General features: G+C 42.6%; 1 protein-coding gene across 5 annotated transcripts in view; it reads right to left on the bottom strand.

The window, feature by feature from the left end:
- CCDC6 (coiled-coil domain containing 6) overlaps nucleotides 1–25,852 on the bottom strand; it is a 119,176-nt gene that overhangs the window by 49,535 nt on the left and 43,789 nt on the right. For all 5 annotated transcript variants that reach the window (XR_007471155.1, XM_033406019.2, XM_004279970.3 and 2 more), the window contains exon 2: nucleotides 15,825–15,974. Coding sequence is in view for 4 of the 5 variants with exons in the window: in XM_033406019.2 (XP_033261910.1) it covers nucleotides 15,825–15,974 (150 nt within the window). In the remaining variant the exon portion in view is untranslated. The remainder of the gene's footprint in view (nucleotides 1–15,824; nucleotides 15,975–25,852) is intronic.

The following is a 25,852-nucleotide window of genomic DNA, read 5'->3' on the forward strand; positions in this document are numbered from 1 at the left end:
TGGATGCTACGTTTCTTTGTAAACCCTGCACAGGGTGAGATGGACAACAGAGAGCTCAGTGGGCCTGACGGACCTCAAAAGGCTACACCTAACCATCTCCACATTTGAAACAATTTCCATTGCTCTGAAAGCACCATACTTGGTGTTTAAAAAGAAAACAAAAACAGTTAAAAATCTGACATCTTCTTCCAACACTGGAAATGTTGACTAAACAGATGCTGTTTTCCCTCCAACTGTTTTTGATGCACAACTCCAAAAAAAACTGGTCAACCTTGCAGGGACCGAGAAAGAAAGCAGATGTGAAGAGGTGCTTACAGCGATGAGTCTATTTTTAGCTAACCCTTTAAAACTCAGTTTCTGCAAGACCAAGCAGTAATTAAAAGAACTAAGAGGAACGCACAGAGGATGAGAAGAGTTTCCAGCATTTCGGACACAAAGACCTGAGTGGGAAAAGCATCACTTACGAGGAAAAAATAGCAAAACATGTACATCTTCAACTAACACCTGTATTCTATAAACATTACCTGTGTGGCATGTCTTCTACCTGAATGTATTATGCTAGAGGGAGTACAATCTATGGTTAAGACATTATCCTTGCCCTAAAATAGTTTATGAACACTAAGCTTAAATGATATCCACTGGTTTTAGAAAAATGAACTGTAGTCTTAAAACCTTTAAACCATTTGCATAGCTTTTTAAAAATATTAGCTGTGTTTTCCTCTAATATGTTTTCAATTGCTCTTTTTTATTTGAAAGAGCCCCCTTCCGCCTTTTTTTAGCGTTATGCTTCTGCCTTGAAGTAAATTAAAACAATAAAGGATGCAATCTAATGTTGAAAAATCTCTTGCCCCCCAAGCAGCAGTTGTCGTAGAATATCAATCTGAGCGAAGGTAAGGTTCTCATTGGCTTAGAGGGAAATACTCATATCAGACAGATGGCCCAACACCGTCAATATCTGATTAGGTATTTCCTATAAGAATACAGATTCAACTAGTAATGAAATCTATAAAAAGCTCTCAATTTGAAAAGGCCTTTTCCTCTCAAGAGCCATACCCTGAGGAATAAGCTGTCGTTACCAGAACCCACGCGAGGTCCCTGGGTTATGCTAACCCACTGGGAAAATGTCAAGCCATCCTGAGCTCTAACTCTGCCAAAGACTCACAGTTTTCATTGTCCCCCAAAGACAGACCTGGAACACATGGCTCTGCTGCCTGCTTTGCTCTGCCATCTCTCGGGCGACAGGCAATCTAGGGGCAGGGCATGGAGTTTCTGAACAGAATACTAGAAATAGAAAATCTGGTTCTTCCTTGGAACAAAGACACCACCAATACAAAGAAAAACACAGAGAAAAATACAGAAACAACCCCTGCCAAAGCAATTATGAGATGAGAATTAAGATGGGCAAGGAGAAGGGGGGCAGAGCAGGGAAAGAGAACGTGAGGAACTAGCAGCCATAGAGTTTGCCTCATAACAGGTTGCCTGAGAAAAATTCAGAAACGGTTTCTGTTTTAAATAGACACCATGTATATTCAAGCCATGTGGCCCCAGGAGGACTGGAACCAACACCCTGAATCCACCTGCCTACTTTATTATTTTCTGCATTTTGCTGCGCCTTACAGCATGCGGGATCTTAGTTCCCTGACCAGGGATCCAACCGTGCCCCCGTCAGTGGAAGCACGGCGTCCTAACCACTGGACCGCCAGGGAATTCCCTCCACCTGCCTATTTTAAAGCTGTAGCCCATGACACCATAAGCAAAAACCCTAAAAGGAAGCCTGGTTTAGGCTGACCCAGGACCTATCAAAAGAACTAAACTCCGGTTTCATCTCTGAGTAGCATCTTCAACGTGGGCATAAAATTCAAGCCATGATTTTAAATTTCTTACCAAAGGTCTTAACACTTTATGAACGATTTTTAATCTTTCAATTAGGTCAGAGATCCTGAGCTAGAACAAAAGTCATTCAACCTAAGAAGTAAATAGTCAAGCAAATTCTATTAATGTGTTTGAAAAAAATTCATGTGTTTGCCTTCAAAATATCTAAAGCAAAATGCTTAGGTAGATTAAAATTTGTTTCCAAAAATCAGAATTTTCTGTAAATATACTTCTTATAAAGTCAATCTCAAAGACTATGGAAGAGTTTTGGGACTCTTACCCGTGCAATATACTTTTAACATTAACAACAAAAAACCTTATAGAATGGAAATTATGTTATATAACCGATGATCCACTGGCAGCACATTTTCAATGGAATTAGGGTTATATAAATAAAGATTTGTTCCTTAGGATTCAGCATGAAAAATATATTAACATAAGTGAAAAAGCTATAAGCAAAAATACAACTACGAACCTGTAAAATTCTAAGTACTCAAACATGAGCATTTTTTGACTGTATCCACTCACATATGGAGTCCCAAAGCCAATTTCCAGCCCATTAAAAAGCACAAGTACAGCATTAAGTTGATCTAAAAACAGGCAAGCCTTAAGCATCAGTGAATTACCAATAATTGTTGTCTTTCTCATAATTTACAAAAGCTTTCTGGAGCCACTTCAGTAAACCAGGCTTCTTATATCGGAGATTCAAGAACTCTTCACTGAATGGCTTTTCTTCTGGGCAAAAATTCTCTCCAGCAGGTAAAGGCACCACTGCAGGTGCACATGGATGAGTCAGGCCACCCACTCAGCACACAGCAGGTGTGCCAAATCCCAGGCTGGGCGAAGTGTGTTTGCAAGTGTGTCTGGGCTTCTTGTCGATCCAGCCAGTGCCAAATGAGGCATGCCTTCCGGCCACCAGCCCCGGGACCCACCCTTCTCAGTGCAACTTGAGGATAAACCCAAGATGCCCCCACCTCTGTTTTCAGTAATCATTCTTTCTGTGTACCACCCACAGTTCTGCAACCAATGTGCCTGGTTTATTGACAACCACTAAGGACTAGGGCCACTTGCACTGGACCAAGTAAAGCCCACCATAGGACAGTGACCACATTAAGTCATTGGACTGTCATAAACAATTACAGTAAATCCCCTACACACGAACCTTCAAGTTGCAAGCTTTCAAAGATGCGAACGTGCGTTCGACACATCCAATCACGTAAGTTAGTTCACGTGCCTGGCGTACATTGTCATGTACGCGCATCCTCTGCGATTGGTTGTGCTTTTGTGTACTTTACTGTAAGTACTGTATAGAGTACAGTAGTACAGTATCTTTATTTCAAGCCCAGGATGTCCGGAAGCAAGTGTAAAAGCAGCAGTGATAGGGCTTCCCTGGTGGCATAGTGGTTGAGAGTCCACTTGCCGATGCAGGGGACAAGGGTTCATGCCCCAGTCCAGGAAGATCCCACATGCCGCGGAGCGGCTGGGCCCGTAAGCCATGGGCGCTGAGCCTGCGCGTCCGGAGCCTGTGCTCCGCAACAGGAGAGGCCACAACAGTGAGAGGCCCGCGTACCGCAAAAAAAAAAAAGCAGCAGTGATACAGCTAGTACTACTGTACTTTTCAAGGTACTGAAGTGTAAGATTAAAAATGTTTTCTTTTTTGTGTTTGTTTTTTATGCATTAATATTATTTGTGTGACAGTACTATATAGATGATTGTGTTAGTTGGGTACCTAGGCTAACTCTGTTGGACTAATGAACAAATTGGACTTACAGACGCGCTCTCGGAACAGAACTCGTTTGCATGTAGAGGACCTACTGTATCATGCAGTTAACATGGCCTTTGAGAAAAAAGTTCAGAACTCTCTCACAACACTGAGTCTCTTAACCAACTCTAAACCGTTCTGCTGAGCAGAAAGCCTGCCTCCCACCTCAAACTCAGTGCCTCACCACTAAATGCCTCCTGGGCCCACACTTATGCCCACCTCCTTCCTCCTTCTGTCACTGGTACTATTATTCTCATTCAACACACACCTCATCAGTTACCAAATGGCATTAACTCAGCCCCCAGAACAGCTGTCAAATATACCCTGTGCTTTCTGTGCTCTAGTTCAAGTCTTTTATTCCTTTTCACCGGGCCACCGCCAAAGCCTCCTAATGGATGCCCCCAGGTCCAGTGTAGATCATGCTAGACTAAACTAATAGAGTTTTCTATGCATTCAACACCCTGCTCAAAACCTTGCAATGGCTCCCTACTACCTGCAGAGTAAGTCCAAACTCACTGGTATGACGTTCAACTCCTCCCATGATCCACTCCCCATGCAAGTTTCCCATGGTTTCCTCATGCTACTTTCACACTCAACCCAAGTGACAGTCTAAGGTTTATAAACGTTAATGCCTTCAGGGTCCAGGCATCTGGCAAACAAAGAATGATGGGTCTCAGCACAGAGTGGTACTAACTGCAGTTAGAGGCACAGCTCGTGTCTTCTTCTAAAGACTCTTTCCCTGAAAAAACACATTTTAAAAAATGAAGCCTATGGGCTTCCCTGGTGGCGCAGTGGTTGAGAGTCCGCCTGCCAATGCAGGGGACGCGGGTTCGTGCCCTGGTCCGGGAAGATCCCACATGCCGCGGAGCGGCTGCGCCCGTGAGCCATGGCTGTTGAACCTGCGCGTCCGGCGCCTGTGCTCCGCGACAGGAGAGGCCACAACAGTGAGAGGCCCGCGTACCGCAAAAAAAAAAAAAAAAAAAAGAAGCCTATGATCCCAGGCAAACGTGTCTACAGACCACTCCAGCCCAGGGGCTTCCAGACCACAAGCCCCGCCGGTCACACAGGACTACGTTAACACAAGCTGCTGCACCCCGAGCCCACAGCCCTGGTCACACTGCCCTCTGACTAGGGTACCTGGACCCCTCCCTCCAACTTTCTGAAACTCCCACAGCTCCTTCCCATACGCCCTCAGCATCATGTACACTCCCCACTCTTCAGGCTGGGATGAGCGCAGTGTGCTTCCGGTGCATCTCCACGTCTTGTTCATGGTGGTTTCATATCCTTTCTCTGAGTTACTTCAAAAAGCAGCTAACACTTCAAGGCACTAGTTACTATGGAGCAAGCACTTCATGCACATCAATGCACTTACTATTTCTAACTCTGTGGTAGATACCACCATCTGCATCTTGCACGTTATGAAGCCGCAGCTTCGAGAAATGAGGTAAGCTGCCCAGACTCACACAGCTGGTAACAGGTAGATCCTGGCTTAAAATACAGGCTTCTGGCTTCAAAGCCTTTATTCTTATCCCTGACGTGTGCTGCCACCCTTGAGCACCTGGGTGCACTCTCAATCACCCTGACAGCACTGTGAGCTCTATGAACAGCAGTGACCAGGATTTGCTCAGCTCTACCCTAGAGCATCTAGAAAAATGTCTTATCTATGCAAATACTGACTGGATGAATGGTAATGAATGACCTCACTTCCTACAGACTCTTTCCCCCTAGATTAAGCCTCCGGATGAGCAAAATAACCAGGCAAGTAGAAAGGATACCACTGGCGTATATTAATATATATATATATATATGGCCCCAAATCAAGAAATATAACATCGCCAGCACCCCAAAGCCCAGTGCATCCCTTCCAGATCACATCCTCTACCCCCTAGAGGTAAATGCTCTCCTGATTCTTATCGTATTCACTTCTTTGCATCTTTTATCTTAAAAGATTTTACTATTATTTCTAAGCATTAGTTTTTGCTTGATTTTATATTCTTTTTTGTCTAGCACCTTCTGCTAAATGAAATTGTGATTTCATTCACCCCTGTTATTGAGTATAGCTGAGGTGTGTATTTTTATTGCCTGATAATATCCCATTGGATGAGTATATCAAAATTTATCCACTCTACAGATGATGGGTATTTAGGTCATTTCTAGTTTTTCACTATTATGAACAAATGTCACAAAGAACATTCTTCTACACATCTGGTGCACACGTGCAAACATTATAAGATATACCTAGGGGTGGAAGTGCTGGGTTAAAGACAATGAATGTTTCCAACTTCATTAGGTCATGCCAAATTATTTTTAAATGGTTGAAACTATTTCCATTCTCTGACGGTATGCATGGGGATTCTCTAGTAATATCTTTCTTTCTGTGGTTTATTTCACCTTAGATGATTACTAATTGGGTTGTGTACCCTTCCATATGGTTACTGGCCGTTTAGCTACCTGTTTATATGAAGAACCAGTTCAAGTCTCTAGCCATTTCTCTTTGGGGTTGTCTGTTTTTCTTGCTGATCTGTAGTTTTGTGTTGGTTACATATGTCGATAATACCTTCCTCCACTCTGTGGCTCGTCCTTGCAGTCTCTCTACGTGATCTCCTGTGTCTTTGGTCTTCTTCTCCAGGCATTAATTAATTAATAACAACACTCCCAAATTTATATCTTTAGCCCAGACTTCTCTTGTTGAGAGAACCTGCCTATTTGTTACTTACATTTGGATGTCTAGACATCTCAACTGCACTTCTGACCTTGCCACTCCAAGTCTACTCCACTTGCCATCTTTTCCACCTTAAATGGTGGGAAAGAACTCTGTTCTTCCAGTCATTGAGGCCAAAACCAAAGTCTTCCATGATCCTGTCTTTGACTCACACCCACTTCTAATCTCTCCTAAAGTCCTGTAAGGATAGTCCCTCAAAATGCACCCAAAATTCAATAAAATTTTATTTGTAGGTGAAACCTGTGGCCTAGGGTGATGGTACCTTCCTCCAGAAAATTCCATTTTCTTCTGCCAGGCACCAGAGGTCTGGGTCTACCTTAAGCCTAAACCAAAGCTAGCTCTCTGGCTCACCCAGATGATGCAAAACTGGTTCACTCTGGTCCTGAGGGTGCAGCTCTTCATGATTCCAGCTTAAAGTGGGGGTGACTTTTCTTTGTCCTCACCTGTGGCCAGCCCCGTATTCTGACTTCTGTAACCCCAGCTCCACACAACTGTCAAAAGCACAATTCAGTTTCTTGGCTGTTCTGTAACGAATAAATAGCAAATGTGCTCAGGACAAAAGGAGGCTTGGGTGCTGGGTCTCCTTCTCAGTTCCTACCCTCCCCAGATCTCCAACAGTTCTTCATGATCTTGTTAGTTCTTTCGTTTATCCTCGGTGAGGTTTGCCTGAACTGTCGAGCCTGTCATTTTCTAAAGGGAAAGGCGTATATAACTTTTGCAAGGGAAAAAAAATAGGTAGGCCCTTCCAGAAAATTAATTATTTTTTAAATGTTGCTTTCTTGTCAGAATCCTCAACACCAAGGACAAGCTCTCACCTCTGAGCGGAGGGCTCCAGTACATGGGGCTCCCCGTCCACTCACAATACCTAAAGGGCTAAGTCTGAGTTTCCTAGATTCCCAGTAGCATCATGCTGCTTAAAGCATTAACACCTTTAGGGCTTCCCTGGTGGCGCAGTGGTTGAGAGTCCGCCTGCCGATGCAGGGGACACGGGTTCGTGCCCCAGTCTGGGAAGATCCCACATGCCGCGGAGCGGCTAGGCCTGTGAGCCATGGCCGCTGAGCCTGCGCATCCGGAGCCTGTGCTCCGCAACGGGAGAGGCCACAACAGAGAGAGGCCCGCGTACCGCAAAAAAAAAAAAAAAAAAAGCATTAACACCTTTAAAGAAATCTGGTTAGGAGGGAGGTTTAAAAAAGATGCTCCACAAATAAGATAAAGACGTCCTTTAGGCTCTAGAGTTAACCTGCAAAAAAAAATCCATTTCGTAAAAACTAGCCTTTTCTTCTTTGAGGAATAGAGAGTATTTAGCCCAAAGAAAGAATTCATTCTAAGCTGAGACCTTACTGTAAATTAAAATAAAAAGCCCCATCTTTCTTATCCAGTTAATGAATAAAGAGGAAAAAGGAAAGTAAAGATAATTAGCAGCAGGATATAACTCTGTATTTTAAGGTAATTACTAACTGGGCTGAGTGTAAACTGTTTTGAAAATGAAAAAAAAATTTACCCAATAAATGCAAAACGTTGCAACATTTATAACTGTAGTTTTGAAATCATTTGAAAAGTGTTTCCAGTGATAACCCAAGTCCATTTAGAGTGGAGCCAAGTACCCTTCAAACACCAAGATTCACCTTTTCAATTAGAAATAACAATGCTTACCCCTATCCTGGTGGAGAAAGCAACCTCTCACTCCAGCTTCACCTTATTATTTATTTATTTATTTTTAATTTATTTACTTTTGGCTGCCTTGGGTCTTTGTTGCTGCGCGGGGGCTTTCTCTAGTTGCGGCGAGCGGGGCCTACTCTTTGTTGCGGTGCGCGGCCTTCTCATTGCGGTGGCTTCTCTCATTGCGGAGCACGGGCTCTAGGCACGCAGGCTTCAGTAGTTGTGGCTCGCAGGCTCTAGAGCGCAGGCCCAGTAGTCGTGGCGCACGGGCTTAGCTGCTCCACGGCATGTGGGATCTTCCCGGACCAGGGATTGAACCCGTGTCCCCTGCGTTGGCAGGCGGATTCTTAACCACTGCGCCACCAGGGAAGCCCACCTCATTATTTTTAATTTCCTTTTCCTTCTACCTTTATTTCCTACCCGCGCTTTCCCGTATTTCGTCAAAGAAGTCAGCCTGGGAGGCTTCTAAGCCCTTGCCCTTGCCCTTACACTTTGGGGAGGCTGGCACATTAACTCCGGCCGTAATGACAACACACATGCACACACTTTGAAAATAAACTCAGTGATTTCTGAAGACTAAAGAACTGCATCAAATTTAGTGTATTTTCTAATCACAGTGCAAATTATGTTAGACTGAGAGATTTCTGGCATGCTGCTAACAGGAAAGTTTGGGCTTATAATTTGCCCTCTGGTGGTTGCAGCATTTAAAATGCAATGAAAACATCCCAGAAGCCTTTTGCAGATGCATTGGGAACACAATGTATACGCCCCTTGCTCCGTGAAAAGAAACAAAGAACACACAAAGCTGAGGTTCAGATAATTTGGAATGAAAAACAACAACAACCAGAAAACCCAACTTTGCCCCAAATGTTCTGTTAGCTATTAGGTGATGGCCAATTTTCCTGCTCAGCATTAATAGCCCTGAAAAACTAAAAGCCAAGAGGGCCACTGGTCGAGCCAGCTTAATGAAGAACATATTTCAAGGTCTCTTCCCCCCTACCATCAGGGAACAAATTTTCACCTGAATGGATGCAATGGCAGTGTTAGCCTCGGTGCCTTTAAAATGAACTAAACAGAGTTTCATACATATTTATCACCCTGACATGTGATTTTGCTGCCTGAACAAACAAAATCACTGCACTGCCGTCTTAGTGACTTGGAGAACTTGAAGTAAAAAAAGGGAGCCTCACGGATGGACCTAGAGTCTGTCATATAGAGTGAAGTAAGTCAGAAAGAGAAAAACAAATACCGTATGCTAACACATATATATGGTATCTTAAAAAACAGTACTGATGAACCTAGTGGCCGGACAGGAATAAAGACACAGTTGTAGAGAATGGACTTGAGGACACAGGGGAAGCTGCGATGAAGTGAGAGAGTAGCACTGGTAATATACACACTACCAAATGTAAAATAGATGGCTAGTGGGAAGCAGCCGCAGAGCACAGGGAGATGAGCTCGGTGCTTTGTGACAACATAGAGTGGGGGGACAGGGAGGGTGGGAGGGAGACGCAAGACGGAGGAGATATGGGGATATATGTATACATATAGCTGGTTCACTTTGTTATAAAGCAGAAACTAACACACCATTGTAAAGCAATTATACTCCAATAAAGATATTAAAAAAAAAAAGGCAGCTTCAGATTCTGGTGTACAGGCTTGAGAAGGGAACTGGGGGTCTACACTCACTTCTAATGCCTGAGGACACTCCAGCTGCCCAGAGACACAGCCTCGCAGGGGCTAGGGAAGTGCACGCTGCAGAAAAATCCTGCATCCATTCACTTGGTATTGGAAGAAGAAACTACTTCTCCAGACTGAGGGGAGGAGAGGGAGAAGGAAAATGAAGGTAAGCCTTTGCCTAGATGAATAGGCAGATTTGGGGACTTACTGAAATCCTTCCTCTCAGTTTCACTCCGAAATGCTCGGCAATACATCATTTGGTACTGGCAGCTTCAGCAGTGGTTTTTGCCCACAACTTCCTTCCTTCCCTCCATATATCATCTTTCCATGGATGCTAGGAAACTGCGACTGCTTTAATTCCAGGAGGCATTTTCACCTCAGGGAGCAAGTCGATAATGGTAAAAATAAGCCATGCCACTTAACAAGAAATCCAGGAAACCTTTGTTCGTAAGTGCTTTCAACCATCAGTAAGAATGTGCCTCCCCCATAAGAAAATGAGTACAATAATTTCTATTACAGCTATAGTGGCATTATTTTCTGAGGACCAGATCCAATTTCAAGTGTGAATCAAAAGAACAAAACTACAAACCTATCTGTTATTTTAAGGTCTAAAATTTGAATACTGGATTATAGGGAAAAGATTCAGAGATACATATAATACCTCGTACTCTTATCTCACTCCTGTTCCAGCCTTTTAAAAAAAAGATAAAAAAAAATATTCATTACCTTTTGGCAGTGGTATTGGTTGAGAAGAGTGTAGGCCACAACTGAACAGGGCTTCCCAAGAGCAGGAAGTGAACCTGATGCCTTGGGCTTACAAAAAACTGAAGAGAAAATCCACGAGTGCTAAAACCACTGTCACTCTCAGCAACAACAGATCTTCCACTTGGCACTGGTGATGGGGTGGTTAACAGGCGGCGGAATTAAGGATTTTTTTTTCTAAGTTTTAAGACTGAGGGGCCAATGGAATGAATCATATCAAGAGTGACAAGACAGTTAAGCCAATCATTAGAGCATTCTGTTTATGCTAGCTCGTAATGATTTGGGCAGTCCAGAATCTTCCATCACTGCAAAATGAGCCCTCACTTTGCAAGGAGCTCCCGTGCATTGCTGTCCATGACAAACAGATGCAACTATGATAGTGAAACCAAGTAGGACCCTTCAGGGCCTTACCAGGCAGAGATCTCCATCCTACCCCCGTCCCTGCTGGAACCCCTGCCTCTTGGTTTGTAGCAAAGCTTTAGCCTCCTTGGCCTTCTCTGAGTTCCAAAGAGCAAATCTAATCAGAGAAGTGAGAAAACAGTCAAGCAAGACAGAATAATAATAGTTTAGCCATAAAACAAAGTCAAGGATCTTTAGTTCCTCTTCAAGGGCTATAAATAATATCCTAAGCCATATCCTTGAGTTGTTTTGCAGATACTAAAACCCCCACCAGGTAGAAGAAGTTAGCTGCCTGCTGACCACCAGCACACATAGACCCCAGACCAGTTGGAACCCGAAGGTTGATGACTGAGATTCCTGAAACATCACCATTACCTCGCCATCAACCAACCAGAGAATTGTGCACGAGCTGATCATGCACCTTGTAACCCTCTCCCCTCACATCGTCTTTAAAAACTCTTCCCTAAAAGCCATTGGGGAGTTCAGGTCTTTTGAGCACAAGCTGCCTGTTCTCCTTGCTTGGTGCCCTGCAATAAACGCTGTACTTTCCTTCACCACAACCCGGTATCAGTGGACTAGCTTTTTTGCGCATCAGGTAAGCAGACTAAAGTTTGGTTCAGTAGCAACTGCAGGACTGTGAGCTCTAGAAGTCAGTGACACAGAAGGAGGTTTCAAAAGGTAAGGACAAAACAGGCATCAGAATTTTTAAATTTCCTTTTTAGGAAGTAAGATATTTTCCGATTGCAAAAGTAATGCACATTGCTTTCTATAAAATGAGAAGGAAAGGAGCATAAGAAAATTAACATGGTGGGGTGGTGGTGGTGGGATGAACTGGGAGATTGGGATTGACACCTATACACTAATATGTATAAAATAGATAACTAATAAAAACCTGCTGTATAAAAAAAGTTTTATAGACCAAAAAAAAAGAAAATTAACATAACCTATAAGCTCAGCACCCAAGTATAATTACAGCTAACATTTCAGAGAATAGTCTTTCAGACTTTTTTTCTAACATAAGTATTATATATCAAATTCTTCTGAAGAGTTTGCTCATAAAACATTTCTTATAAATTTTTTTTTTTTTTTTTTTTTTTTTTTTGGCGTTATGTGGGCCTCTCACTGTCGTGGCCTCTCTCGTTGCGGAGCACAGGTTCCGGACATGCTGGCTCAGAGGCCATGGCTTATGGGCCTAGCCACTCTGCGGCATGTGGGATCTTCCTGGACCAGGGCATGAACCCGTGTCCCCTGCATCGGCAGGTGGACTCTCAACCACTGTGCCACCAGGGAAGCCCCTTATAAATTTTAATTACAAATTATGATTAAACTAAAACCTCTCTTCAAGGCATTCCAGGGCTGAATTTAGTTCTAAAGTAGGCTTGGCATTAGACTAGAAGGCTCTTTTTCAGACTTTTCACCAATCAGGTCAATCAATCCCATGGTCTGGGCTCAGAAGTATGCAGATCTTTCAGACGAGAGTGTTCACAAAATCAAAGTAACTATCTTGCAGATATATACAAAAACAAGGGAGGAAAGCTGCATGCTTTTGTCTGTGTGTGTGTTTTTTGTTTGTTTCAGACGGGCTTAACATATTTGGAGACATTGAAGCTATCTTCCAAACTCGACCTTCTAAAAGGGCAAAGGGATTTCCACTCATCTACACTTAAATAAACTTGATTCAGTTTTTAAAGGTATTAGATACCACCTCTATCATAGCAGATGGGAAGGGAGGTATCTCCTCTAAAGTAATAATCTCGTTTTGTTCTCAGGACCAAAGAATTCCTTTGAAATGCACATAAAGGCACTGCTCAATCACTATCGGAGACAATAGCCATAGAACAAATGACAAAACCAAAATTGTTTCATAAACAGCCTCTAAGCAGCCTTTGGGTGAAAAATGCTAAACACTTCCCTGGTGAACAGGTCAATTTACTTCTTTGTCCATCAGTGTCACCTGCAACACAGGTTCTCTTAGTAGGCTATCATAACAAGGTCTTATCCAGAAGCAAGCATCCTAGAGAGTCTTTTTTTTTTCCCCCTCGGTACACGGGTCTCTCACTGCCATGGCCTCTCCCATTGCAGAGCACAGGGCTCCGGACGCGCAGGCTCAGCGGCCATGGCTCACGGGCCCAGCCGCTCTGCGGCATGTGGGATCTTCCCGGACCGGGACACGAACCCACGTCCCCTGCATCGGCAGGCGGACTCTCAACCACTGCGCCACCAGGGAAGCCCCCTAGAGAGTCTTAATGAAGTAATTACACCGTTGGAAACTGATACCAATTACTCTAAAAATCTTCCATATGGAGATGAGTTCTACCATACTGGGTGGCAGAAGATGTGAGCCTTCAACAAAGGACTGGCTGGAATCCTTCAGGAAAGCCTGGGGGATGCGTACAGTAGGCCTACAGCTCTTCTTCCCTGCATCTATACAAGATCCTTCCAACTGGCCAACGGTGAGAGGGATTCTCGGGTATTTACCACAAAATGGCATGCTGTGATATCTGGTGTCTACAGTGAGAGATCACCTACCATGCCACATAACAGACATAGCTCCAGAACTTGCCAGAGACCTCAACCTCAAACTACCTGCCAACCGTGTCCTTTCAAAAGGAAGAACCAGGTGTGGGGAATGAGGAGTTCTTTTTTAATGGGTTCAGAGTTTCAGTTTGAAAAAGTTCTGGGGATGGATGGTGGTGATCGTTGCACAGCAATGTGAATGTACAATCCTTAATGCCACTGAATTATACACTCAAAAATGGTTGAGAAGGCAAATTTTGTTCTGTTTGTTTATGTTATTTATATTTTACTACAAAAACAAAAAATATATATGGCTTAAGAACCAAGCTGAGATTCATGAGAGACTGTCTCAGAGACATGCTGACCATCCATTTGTCCAGATTCGACAGGTGAGGCCACTGACGAGCTACAGACCCACCTAGAGCTCCCGAAACAATAGACTCCACACCCTCGTACCAGACACTTTGCTTTGACTGAGGGCAAACGTAAGACCCGGCCATGTGAAGACAAGCGCTCCACATGACAGACTACTTTGTGCAAGAACAGTTTCTTGTGTTGTTCAGTTTGTTTATTATTCAGTACCTTTAGAAAGATCCATGCCCCTCAAAAAAATTTAAGTTTTTAATATATGAAAATTTTTTTCTCTTGACCAAGTAAAACTAGTTCTTTTAATGTAAGAATTGTGAAAAAAATCACTATGTTTTTCCAAGTTATAGTTTTATTTATAGGATGCTCAGAGCTTAAATTTTAAGTTCAAACCTCCTTATGCCAAGTACATTTCTATAACTAACCTCCTTTTCGCTGCACGTGTCTCTTGTGCTTTCACTCTATTCAGCAGCTTATTTTAAGGGACATCCATGTCCTTGGAAAGTAGGTGGGTCATGATAATAAGTGAATGAGCGATTAGTGATAAACGACACGCTACAGACCACTCACGATGAAAATAAGTCTTTCCAGAGAAAAGGAGTATAATCTGGCTAGGTTTTGACTGCTTTATAATGTACTTTAATCAGACTCCAAATACCAACGACTATGCAAGTTGAAAACCAAAAAATGTTTCTTAAAGTGTTAAAAATTAGGACACCTGATTACACACTAAACTCAGAAGAGCAAACGATAATCGATCGCATCCTTCTATTTCTAGAAGCAACATGCAGAATAATTCGTCTAATGCCGCCAAGGTGAGGTAGAGTCAAAGGTCAAACTAACCTTCTTCCTCGTTTTTTGTCTAAATCAGAATACAGTTTCAATGCAGAAATTTCACCATAAATCTCTGCTAGACAATAATGCCTGGGTACCTCTATCCTTCACATTCCATCAGCTACCACATAAACCAAATTTTGTACGAGACTGCAATGGTATCTTTATTCAGTAATTAGGTAGGAAAATGAGAAGAAAAGAAAGATGGGATAAAAGTTGCCTGGACCATTGCATGGTCTTAACACTAAGGTTTCTGGTCTTCTCTTCTAATATTTTATATGTTAGAAGGTAAGAGAAGAATTTAGGAAGTTTTTTAAAAGTCCCAAATATCCTTGTGTTGTAATCTCACTAAAATATGTATTTCAATCAAATTAATGAGTGAAATTGTTAGTAATACCACTGAATAGAAAATACAAGGGAGTGTTCCTACCTTTTACAGCCATCTGACAAAATGGTAATTGTGGTCCTCCTCGGAAAATTTTATACCTGCCCACTCTTTTGGACACGCTTTGTTAAATAATGAAAACTCAGTGTCCTACTTATTCTCAAGTTCACATTAAATACACCGCAAAATATTTGCCCTCAACAAATTCTACTTTTGTACTTTACTAGTAAGCTTCGAGGAAAACCAAACCAAACAGGAAGGGGAGGAGGAGAATCTCTGAACTAGAAACATCAAAACTTCTATATGTTTTGTGTGTTGTCTTCTACACACCATTAGCGATAAATGTTAAGTTTCAACATTTGTTATTTGCTCAGTAACGTATTATTCACCCGTGTGAACACGATTGTGTAAAATTTTAACTATCACAGATACGTATCTTTTTCTCCCCCCAAACTGACATTTCCCTTTGTGTCCTCATATATTCGTGCAAAAGACCCACTTCTGCTTGCCAAAAATGTTTATGTATTCATTACAGATTCAACATTACAGGAAAAGAAATCTCATATTTGGTGTTAATCCTCATAATTCCCAAATACTGCATACAGCATTTACTCCTGCGCTAAGACCTCAGGCTTATCAGCAGTTTCTTGAAATGCTCAGGGTATAAAATATCTTACCTTACCTAAGCAGAAGCACAGTCTTGAGTATTATACTGCTGCCATCTTTACTAGGTATTTTTAATCTCTAAAGAATTTTAGCTACAACCTCATCAGCAAACGTTTCAAGCAAAGTGCTGTATCAAAGTCATTTATTTCCTAGAGAAGAAAACAGGCAGGGAAGATGAGAGGGGAGAAAAGGTAATTTACCTGCATCAATTTTCTCGAGAGCTCATTAGTGAGGAACTCTTCTTCCTTCTCATAATTTACAGCAAGGGTTTCTTTCTCCTTCTGCAAAGCCTGAATTTTCTTGAATAAAGTGTTACTGATGAATTCTTCTTCCTGCTCAGCCCGGGCTTGCTGTTAAAATAAAAAAGAGAACAAAAAAATATGTTAAGGAAACAGGAATTTACTAATTGAAATATAGTCCTTATTTCCAGAGAGGGCACCCATTTTAATTAGAGCTCTATTTTTAACTGTGAACCAATATACCCCAAGAAGCACAAAACAGAGGAACTCAGTAGCAGCCATAAAAGTAAATGTTACCCCAAAGGGCCTCCCTGTGTTATGCATGGCCCCTCTTCTTAAAGAGATATTCCAAAGAAATTAACAAAGGTTGTTTTGCAAGTTTTAGAAGCCATCCCACGTCAATCACCAGACTACAGAAAGCTTCTTCTTGCATAGGGCAGACGGGTCCAGTACTGGGGTATATGCATCGATTCATGACAACTCTCTACAACTCTCCACATCCCAAAGGTTCAGAGGTAAAATATCTAGGCAACATTTTTACTGAAGCAGAGAAGTACCTCTCGCTTAAAAGTGAAATCGTAAAATCATGTCATCTCTCTAAGATGTTACTGAAAGGGTTTCAGTATGCAATTTAAAAAGCAATACAGATAGACATAGATTAATTTACATGTTTGTTGAATAGTTGCTGGAAGGCTAAAAAGTAGTTAACTGCAAAGCAGCAAGAATCCAGGGAGTGAAGGGTAAGGACGGATGAGAGTGTCATTTTTCACTTATTTATTTCCCTACTGGGAATTTTCTGGAGGTGAGGGCACGGACAGGCATTACTGAGCATTAAAAACAGAAGAAAAGGGGGTCAGGCATAATTCCATGGAGATGAAAATATTTTTCTGCAGATCCCTTCCACCACCTATGTTCTAACAGAATAAACAGAAAAACCAGCCATCCTTGAAGGAAATTAATCTTTTCAGAAAAAGGGTACTTCTTTCAAATGGACTCAACTCTATTCAAAGTACTTTTTAAACTGCAACATTTTGATGTGTTAATCCCCAATAATGCATTCCTGTTTCATCTGCCAAGTCCAGGAAGGGAGAACTGCATCAATTCCAAGCCTCCAGTACCTGTCACTTATAATAATACAAGAGAGCTAGAGGGCAGGAGACAAAAGGGCACCTACATTAAACAGTTACCACCTTGTACTGTAAAAGGTCCGCCAACCACTCCCAACTCAGCTGGTTTGGATTTCTGTACATACGCACTGACTTCCCCGACACCCAGGGCCCCCTAGAGCCCTGATTTCTGGGGAGCCCATCCTCCCTGCTCCCCATGATAGCAGCAGAGAGAAGGATGCCAGGGCCTGAACTGCCTGCCAAGCAAATCTACCAAAGAAAGCCACGTGTATGTAGTACTTAGACTGAAAAACAGAGCTACGTAGAAAATGGAAACTTCAGGAGGAGGTGTTGCAGTCCAGTTCTTTAAGACAGCATTTTGGGATAGGCCGGGAGATGTGAACAGCAAAGAACAGATCACTCAGCTAATAAGGATTTATGACCAGCCAAGCACATCCAGGTAGCAGGCCCTAGGTGCCCAGGCCCTTACACACTCCGTAATTCATTAGCACTTCTCAAGGTCATATTCCTTACTCCATGGTCAAGGGAACACTGCCCAGGACTGGCACTTCCCCCCTCCCCTTTAAATTAACCTCCAACTCGGCTTCAAAACTCTCAGACCTCAAGATCTCATCCTAGTGCAATGGGCAGGAACCCAAAGCATTTCTTTCAGGCATATCTGACACACACATCCAAGCCCGCAATCTGTCTGAGCTACCTGTTTTTCTGGTTTTGACTGACAAAGTTCTATATGATTTGAATTCTGATTATTCTAAAAGCTACAGGACAAAAATGGTAGGGAGGGGAACTGTAATGCCTTTGCAGGTGACTGTGCACTTAGATTTCAAAAGGTTTGCCATAAATTCATTTTGTTATCAAGTCAGACTCAACTTCTTGCCTATTACCAGGCATTCCCTATGTTCAATGACTGGGAAATTTACCCACAGACAGTAACAGAGAACCAGACTCAGAGGCCCAGCAGATCACCTCCCCCTGTGCACAAGGACCCAGAAGTGAGAAGCTGAGAATAAGAGGCCAGGCCCTAAGGGCTTACTCATGAAACTTCCACCTCGGCCCCTCACCCTTCCCATATTTCATCCAATCATTAAGTTGCAGGGGTAACAGGTCTCAGTGTAATATAAAACAAAACTCTGTGATAGAAAATAGATTAGTAGTTGCCAGGGGCTGGGAGGGGTGGAGGTGGGAGAACGGGGAATGACTGCTTCTGAGTACAGGGATTCTTCTGGGGTGTTGAAAATGGTGTGGAATTAGACAGTGCTAACAGGGTTATGTAACCTGGTCAATATACTAAGTCAGCGAACTGTACACTTGAAAATGGTGAATTTTATGGTATGTGAATTATAACTAGATTAAGGGAAACAACTCTAATAATTAACAGGGCCCTGTATTTCACAGAGCATTGGGTTTCCTTTGCAATTCTTCCCAGGGAAAGTAGCAAATTTATTATAAAAAGGATCGGGAGGACTTCCCTGGTGGGCCAGTGGTTGAGACTCCGCGCTTCCACTGCAGGGGGCGTGGGTTCGATCCCTGGTCAGGGAACTAAGGTCCCACATGCATGCCTTGCGGCCCGGCCAAAAAATTAAATAAATAAAATAAAAAGGATTCGGAGAGGGCGACGTTCGAGCTAGATCTGCTCTGAAAGTGCCTTCCAAAATGAGTGATGGTTGTGAGAGACTCGAGCTTTAGCCAACAAAATTCTTCACCACTTTAGAGTAGCCACTTATTTCTAGGCAAAGCCCATTCATAGAAAACTCCACTCTCAGGACCCACCACCAGCGTGAGGAACTGTTCTGTGGAAGCTAGTTAAAGCCTCTCTAGCTTAACAAGGGGTTAAGCAGGCCGGGCACAGATTTTGTTCAAGGCTTCCTTTTGCTAAGGTTTAGCACGGGGACTGTCACTCTGCCTCCCACTGTCATCCCAGAGAAAAACCACACATCTGAAGGGCAAGACTCCAGGCCCCGGAAACATAAAACCCCAGTTCACCCTTTTTCCAACTGGTCAGGGGGCACTGTTAGAAATTAACACGTAAATGAGGACAAAAGACAAGGTGCCACATCCAATACAGCCCCAGAGAAAATTGGTTAAAAGACCAGCTCCAGGGGCTTCCCTGGTGGCGCAGTGGTTAAGGATCCGCCTGTCAATGCAGGGGACACGGGTTCAAGCCCTGGTCTGGGAAAAGCCCACATGCCTCGGAGCCACGAAGCCCATGCGCCACAACTACTGAAGCCCCCACGCCTAGAGCCTGTGCTCTGCAACAAGAGAAGCCACCGCAATGAGAAGCCCGCGCACCACAACGAAGAGTAGCCCCTGCCTGCTGCAACTAGAGAAAGCCCAAGCGCACCAACGAAGACCCAATGCAGCCTAAATAAATTAAAAAATTAAATCTTTAAAAGACCAGCTCTAGTGTACTGACAACCAGAGTAGGCACCATGCATCACAGACAAGCAGGACGCATCCATCTGGAATTCTCCCTGCAGCCTTCTTCCCATGCTTTGTGCATTATCTTCTCAATCTTAAATCCTGGCTTTTTCTTCCCCTAAACTCCAAAACAGGCCTTTTTATTTAGGCCATAAAACAAATTACCTTTGCAATTTATTTCCCCCAAGCCAAGAGCTAGGTAGACAACGGCAAAACAGGCCACATGCCATTTGCAAGGAACTAGGGGTCAGGCAGGTAGACAGAGCAAAGATAAAACAGGCTAACGTGGAATCTCATCAGTTTTATCAATCTATTTCCCTTTTATCTGCAATGCTTTAAAATCAGTATACCTCAACAAATTCAAAGATAAAACTATATTTCCAAAGCTAAAATTTATTTTAAAATTTAAAATCAAGGTTTGCCTATAATTCCATAAACTCTCAAAAGAAAATGTGAAGCAAAAACTTAGGAACTCTTTGTTTTGCATACGATTGTAGAGTTGAAGATTGGGAAAATCTGGGGGGAAATTTTTAAAAACCTGTGATTAGAGATATAGAGAACAAACTAGTGGTTACCAGTGGGGTGAGGGAAAGGGGGAAGGGGCGTTAGAGGAGTAGGGAAGTAACAGGTACAAACAATTAGATATAAAATAAGCTACAAGGATATATTGTACAACATGGGGAATATAGCCAATATTTTATAATAACTATAAATGGAGTATAACTTTTTTAAATTGTGAGCTACTATATTGTACACCTGCAACTTATATAATATTACACAGTAACTACAGTTCAATTAAAAATATGGTTATATTTTCATGTTCAATAAGGTTCTAACTGCTATGTTCAGAAGCAGAGTGAATGTTGGTATAACCTTATTCACTTATCGGTGTCTGCTACTTTGACCCTCACCCAGCAGGGATCACTCGATGTGTGATGTGAGGACTAGAGTACAAAGCAAGTCTCCATCACTCTTCCCCCATCCTCCAAGAGTCCAATTAAAAAAAAAAAAAAAAAAAGGAAAGGGAGAGCACGGGAGAGACAGGAGCAATTTACCAAGTCCTCTGGGAAACACACACACACACACACACACACACACACACACACACACATATATATTTAGAAAAAATTCTTTTCTCTTGAGTCACCACATATTGAGGCAACCATACTCTAGGTGGGCACAATTTTCTGATAAGGAAATCATTCTCACCCACTGCTCTCACGACTGGGGCACAAATTTGACAGGAGATTCCCATGTGATTGTTTAGTGCTTCTGTTCTTTATCAGTGGTATTTTGGAGATCAAGGGTTAGTACAGAAAGGAGAATTCAAACTCTCTCAACAATAGCACTGCTGAAAATTCAAGTACCAAGACCAAAATTATGTAAAATGATGCAACTCATCATCTGTCAAGAATTAAAAAAAAGGACAGTTTCCAAAGCAAAAAAAATATAGGCACCATCTATTTCAGAGCAGGCACGGGTAAAGGATATAATCAAGAGAAAGTTCAAGTGCCTACCAAGATAACACATTTGCATTTGTTTTAAAAAATTACTTTTAAGTTGAATGCTGACTTGCTCTAATAACAAAAAATCATAATAAATAATAAGATACCTTGAAGCTCTAATGCTTAAGAATCCAGGCAGGCTCTATTTATTATTTTAATTATTTAAATTCCTTAAATTTAGGAACCTATTTAAATGTATTCTTCCAATTATTTAAATTTATTATCCTGTTGCTTAGTCACTTACAGTACAAATTTTCATTATCTTAACACATCAGTTTGAAAGAGCATCTGAAACCAAACTGTCAGGATAGCAGAAACCACCAGGGCAACCGAGTAACACTCGGTTCTCTTCTCTGCTGTCATATTTATTAGGTGCATCACTGCCCACATCAATTGTTCTGGGAGATGCTCGGCGTTCAGTAGAGCTCATGACTGATGGCTGGCACCTCTTACAGGACTCGCTTGAACATCGGTCATACCCATGGGTTTATCAACACAAACCACTATGGTGCAGTGGTCCTGCACTGGCTAACACTTTAAGTGCCAGTACTGCAGGGGTGGGTGACAAGTGATACATGTGACAAGCCCAAAGTGCACACCTACGTTTCTTCTATTAGAAGAACTAGGGAAATAAAACAGCAAAAATGTGACTTAAAAAAAAAAAAAAAAAGAACTAGGGAGGTGATGTCAATTACATGCCTGAGTATTACAACTCTCTATTTAGTCTATGAAAGCACCAGGTAATTTTGTGCTTCCTTCACACTGCGTACCAGCCCGCAGTAAAAGCAACTAATAGCTGATGGACGAAGGCACTTATATTATTTATTTCCTTCCAGTATTGCCAGCAAATCACTAAGTACACAGGAGCCAGAAAAGAATCATGATTAGCCCTCACAACTGGGCTGTTCTGCCCCAGACACTACGCCCAGGCCACTGTTCCAGGACTGGAGGGCAAGAGCTCAAACGGCAACAAAGGATGACTTTCAGGACAAGAGAATCTTGATGTTAAAAAGGACCCTAAAGGTTACCGAGATCATCAAGCTACAGTGCCTCTCAAACCAGCTTCAGTGAAAGACCGCGTCCTCACCACCGATCTGCAGCGGACAACACATCCCTCTGTGCATGTCCTATTAGACATGACCAGAACACAGCTCCACAGACATGCCTCGTCCCATGAATTCAACAACACCCAAACTGGTCCACGCCTGGCTCAGGAAGATAAGTCCACTGGTCACTTGCTTGGATACAGAGCAATGAGAAATTGCTAGAGAAGCTGCTAAATGCTTGCATGGATTATGGATTAAGAACTTATCTCCCGGTGACAAAGAGTACAGGTCCACAGGCCAAGCTCTGAATAACGTCACTGGCGGGGGCAGCTGCGCGTACACCATCAGACTCTAGGGTCAGGCTGCCTGGTTTGCAGGGTGCCTATGGCCACCTCCAGCTGCGTGACCCTCAGGGAAGCCATGGGACCTCTCGGAGCCATTGCTTTCTCCTCTGTAAAGTGAAAATAACGGCACCTCCTTCTGGGTTGGTTATGAAGATAAAGTAACATAATTCACATCAAGAGCTTACGTAGTACCTCGCATGAGTAAGCACGCAAGAAAGATTTACAACAAAGCTTGAGGAGGGGGCATGTACGGGATGATTCATGAGAAAACAGGGAAATCTTACAGAATCTCCATTTAGCTAAAAGGAGAAATGGACAGAATTATCCACGGGGTGGGGGGGACATAGCGGAACCATTTTGTACCGTCATATGTACCATATGTATGTACCGTCATAAAAAGATGTCTAGCAACAAATGGCCAAGTGAAATAGCGAAGGTAAAGGTGGAAGGGCCCCAGGTTGAGTTCCCAAACCAAAACCACACATCAGGGACACAAACCGCTATGCATCAGTTAACAGAAACTATCTGTTTACAATTCCACGCACAGACACTAACCACCCTATCCTCACGATAAGCAAAGGCTTCAGACATTCAAATTCTCATAAACTATACAATAGTTTTATCTAAAACATGCACAAGGAAACAAGAGGATCACAAATGTGAAAGACATCAATCGACTCAGCAAGGAAAAGGAAAAGATGTAACACACCACTAACTAAAGACTAGGATGAGTAACAGTAGAGAAAGAGGGAGGGAGCATATTTGAAGACATGGTGGCTTCAACTCCACAAACATATGCAAATCTGAGACTATCCCGTAACTAATCATCTAATGAAAGACCTGAGGGAATTCCCTGGTGGTCCACTGGTTAGGACTCGGTGCTTTCACTGCCAGGGTCTGAGTTCAATCACTGGTCGGGGAACTAAGATCCCAAAAGCCTCAGGGCGCAGCCAAAAATAAATAAATCAACGCAACTCCTCATCCTGTGTCTGTTTTTGCCGAACCTGCCAACCCTGTCTGGCTTCCGAGTCTCTCGCCGTTACACCAACTTCAGCTTTGGGGGTATAGCACAATACTCACACCCTTGCCCCTTCTTTAGCAACAGACTGCTTGTTCAAGGCAGTTTTCAAACAGGTTCTTTGGTATTTTCTCATTCTTCCTCTCAAAATTCTTTATCCCCTACTGCAACAGTCACCAGATCCACAGTATACTCCAACTGCTGTTAGGTCCCCACTCCAGTATAACGCCCAAACAACCCCTTCCCCAAAATGAATCACGCCCCCAAATCAGCGACCTTCTTTCCATTACAAAACAAAGCTGTGAGCACCTAGCAGCCCTTTCTTTGCTGAAGAAAGCAATCAGATTGCTTGCTAAATTATACTAAAATGTGAAAGACTTTCTTCCTAACCCTGATTTTTTTTTTTTTTCCTGAGAAGACAGGAGGGCATAATAGGATCCCTGCCTGAGTATTTTCATTCAGAACAAGTTCGTTCTATCAGTTACCTACTGCTATGTAACAGGCCATACGTATTATTTGTCATTATTCTATAGGTTGATGGGTGGGTGACTCCTTGGTTGGTTTCATGGTGCTCACGCCCAAGGCTGCATTCAGCTGGAGGTTCAGCTGAGCTAGATGATCCAAGATCAAGGGGTAGGAAATAGATTCAAATAGACTCCATGTCTTAATGGGAGGAACAGTCGAATACCGTGCTGGTGATTTTCAAGTGACCACACTCAACCAGAATACTTCCCTTTTTCAAAGCTTCTTCCCTTCTTTCGAAGGCACAGATTTCCTAAAATCTCTCAAGGTTTTTTGGTAACGGATCAGAACGGGAAAGGAGCAAGTCTAGAATTTGGTTAGTGTGTGCAGTCAGATCTAAGTGGGAGGACTACCTGCACCGGTAATGACCACCAAATTCAGTACAGTCAGAAGCTTTTTTCTTGTTAAGCTTACATGATATACTTGTTCTCTAAACTCCATTCCTCTCTTGCTGACAGCACTAGAGAATGTAGTCTCCTGGCGCAGTAACAACCCATTTTCCCAATTAAAAACGCAGGAATGGGTCCTGCAGTACTATCATGGGTAATCTCAGATCTATCAGCAATAAGTAAAAAGAGATCAGACAAAAAATATCGGTGCCTGTCTCAAGCCACACAGATCTGTAAGAACAGGGCTCACAAACTAGACAGATGCAGAGATATATGGATAGAAATGCAAAGGGAGAAAGGTACAACATACCACATCAGTGTTGTATGTTTATGATTCACATCACTGATTAACTTAAATCCATGATCTTCACGTTGATTAAAAAAAAATTTTTAACTGAAGGCTTTCCTTTTTTTTTTTAACGTCTTTATTGGAGTATAGTTGCTTTACAGTATTGTGTTAGTTGCTGCTGTATAACAAAGTGAATCAGCTATACGTATATATATCTCCCCATATCTCCTCCCTCTTGCATCTCCCTCCCACCCTCCCTATCCCACCCCTCTAGGTGGTCACAAAGCACCGAGCTGATCTCCCTGTGCAACGCAGCTGCTTCCCACTAGCTATCTATTTTACATTTGGTAGTGTATATATGTCCATGCCACTCTCTCACTTCGTCCCAGTTTACCCTTACCCCTCCCCATATCCTCAAGTCCATTCTCTACTATGTCTGAATCTTTATTCCCATCCTGCCCCTAGGTTCTTCATGACCGCTTTTTTTTTAGATTCCATATATGTGTTAGCATATGGTATTTGTTTTTCTCTTTCTGACTTACTTCACTCTGTATGACAGACTCTAGGTCCACCTATCTCACTACTAATAACTCAATTTCGTTTCTTTTTATGGCTAATATTCCATTGTATATATGTGCCACATCTTCTTTACCCATTCATCTGTTGATGGACACTTAGGGTGCTTCCATGTCCTGGTTATTGTAAATAAAGCTGCAATGAACATTGTGTGGACCAACTTTTTTTAAAAGAAATATCGAAATCTATTTTATTTTCCATGCAGTTTCTTTTCTCCTACCATCCTTAAAACATGGTCTTCAAAAGGCATAAAAATAATAGTGAAACCTATGCTTCCACTCCTAAAATCTTTTCTACTTGTCACACCCACATACACAAGGACTTTTTTTTTTTAAACATCTTTATTGGAGTGTAATTGCTTTACAATGGTGTGTTAGTTTCTGCTCTATAACAAAGTGAATCAGCTATACGTATACATATGTCCCCATATCCTTCCCTCTTGCGTCTCCCTCCCACCCTCCCTATCCCACCCCTCTAGGTGGTCACAAAGCACCGAGCTGATCTCCCTGTGCTATGCGGCTGCTTCCCACTAGCTATCTACTTTACGTTAGGTAGTGTATATATGTCAATGCCACTCTCTCACTTTGTCTCTGCTTACCCTTCCCCCTCCTCGTGTCCTCAAGTCCATTCTCTACGTCTGCGTTGAAGGCTTTTCTTTTAATACATTTAAAGAGCTCCACGGGGCTTCCCTGGTGGCAAAGTGGTTAAGAATCTGTCTGCCAGTGCAGGGGACATGGGTTCGAGCCCTGGTCCGG

Source organism: Orcinus orca, chromosome 14 (assembly GCF_937001465.1).
Source record: "Orcinus orca chromosome 14, mOrcOrc1.1, whole genome shotgun sequence".
Lineage (NCBI taxonomy): Eukaryota > Metazoa > Chordata > Mammalia > Artiodactyla > Delphinidae > Orcinus > Orcinus orca.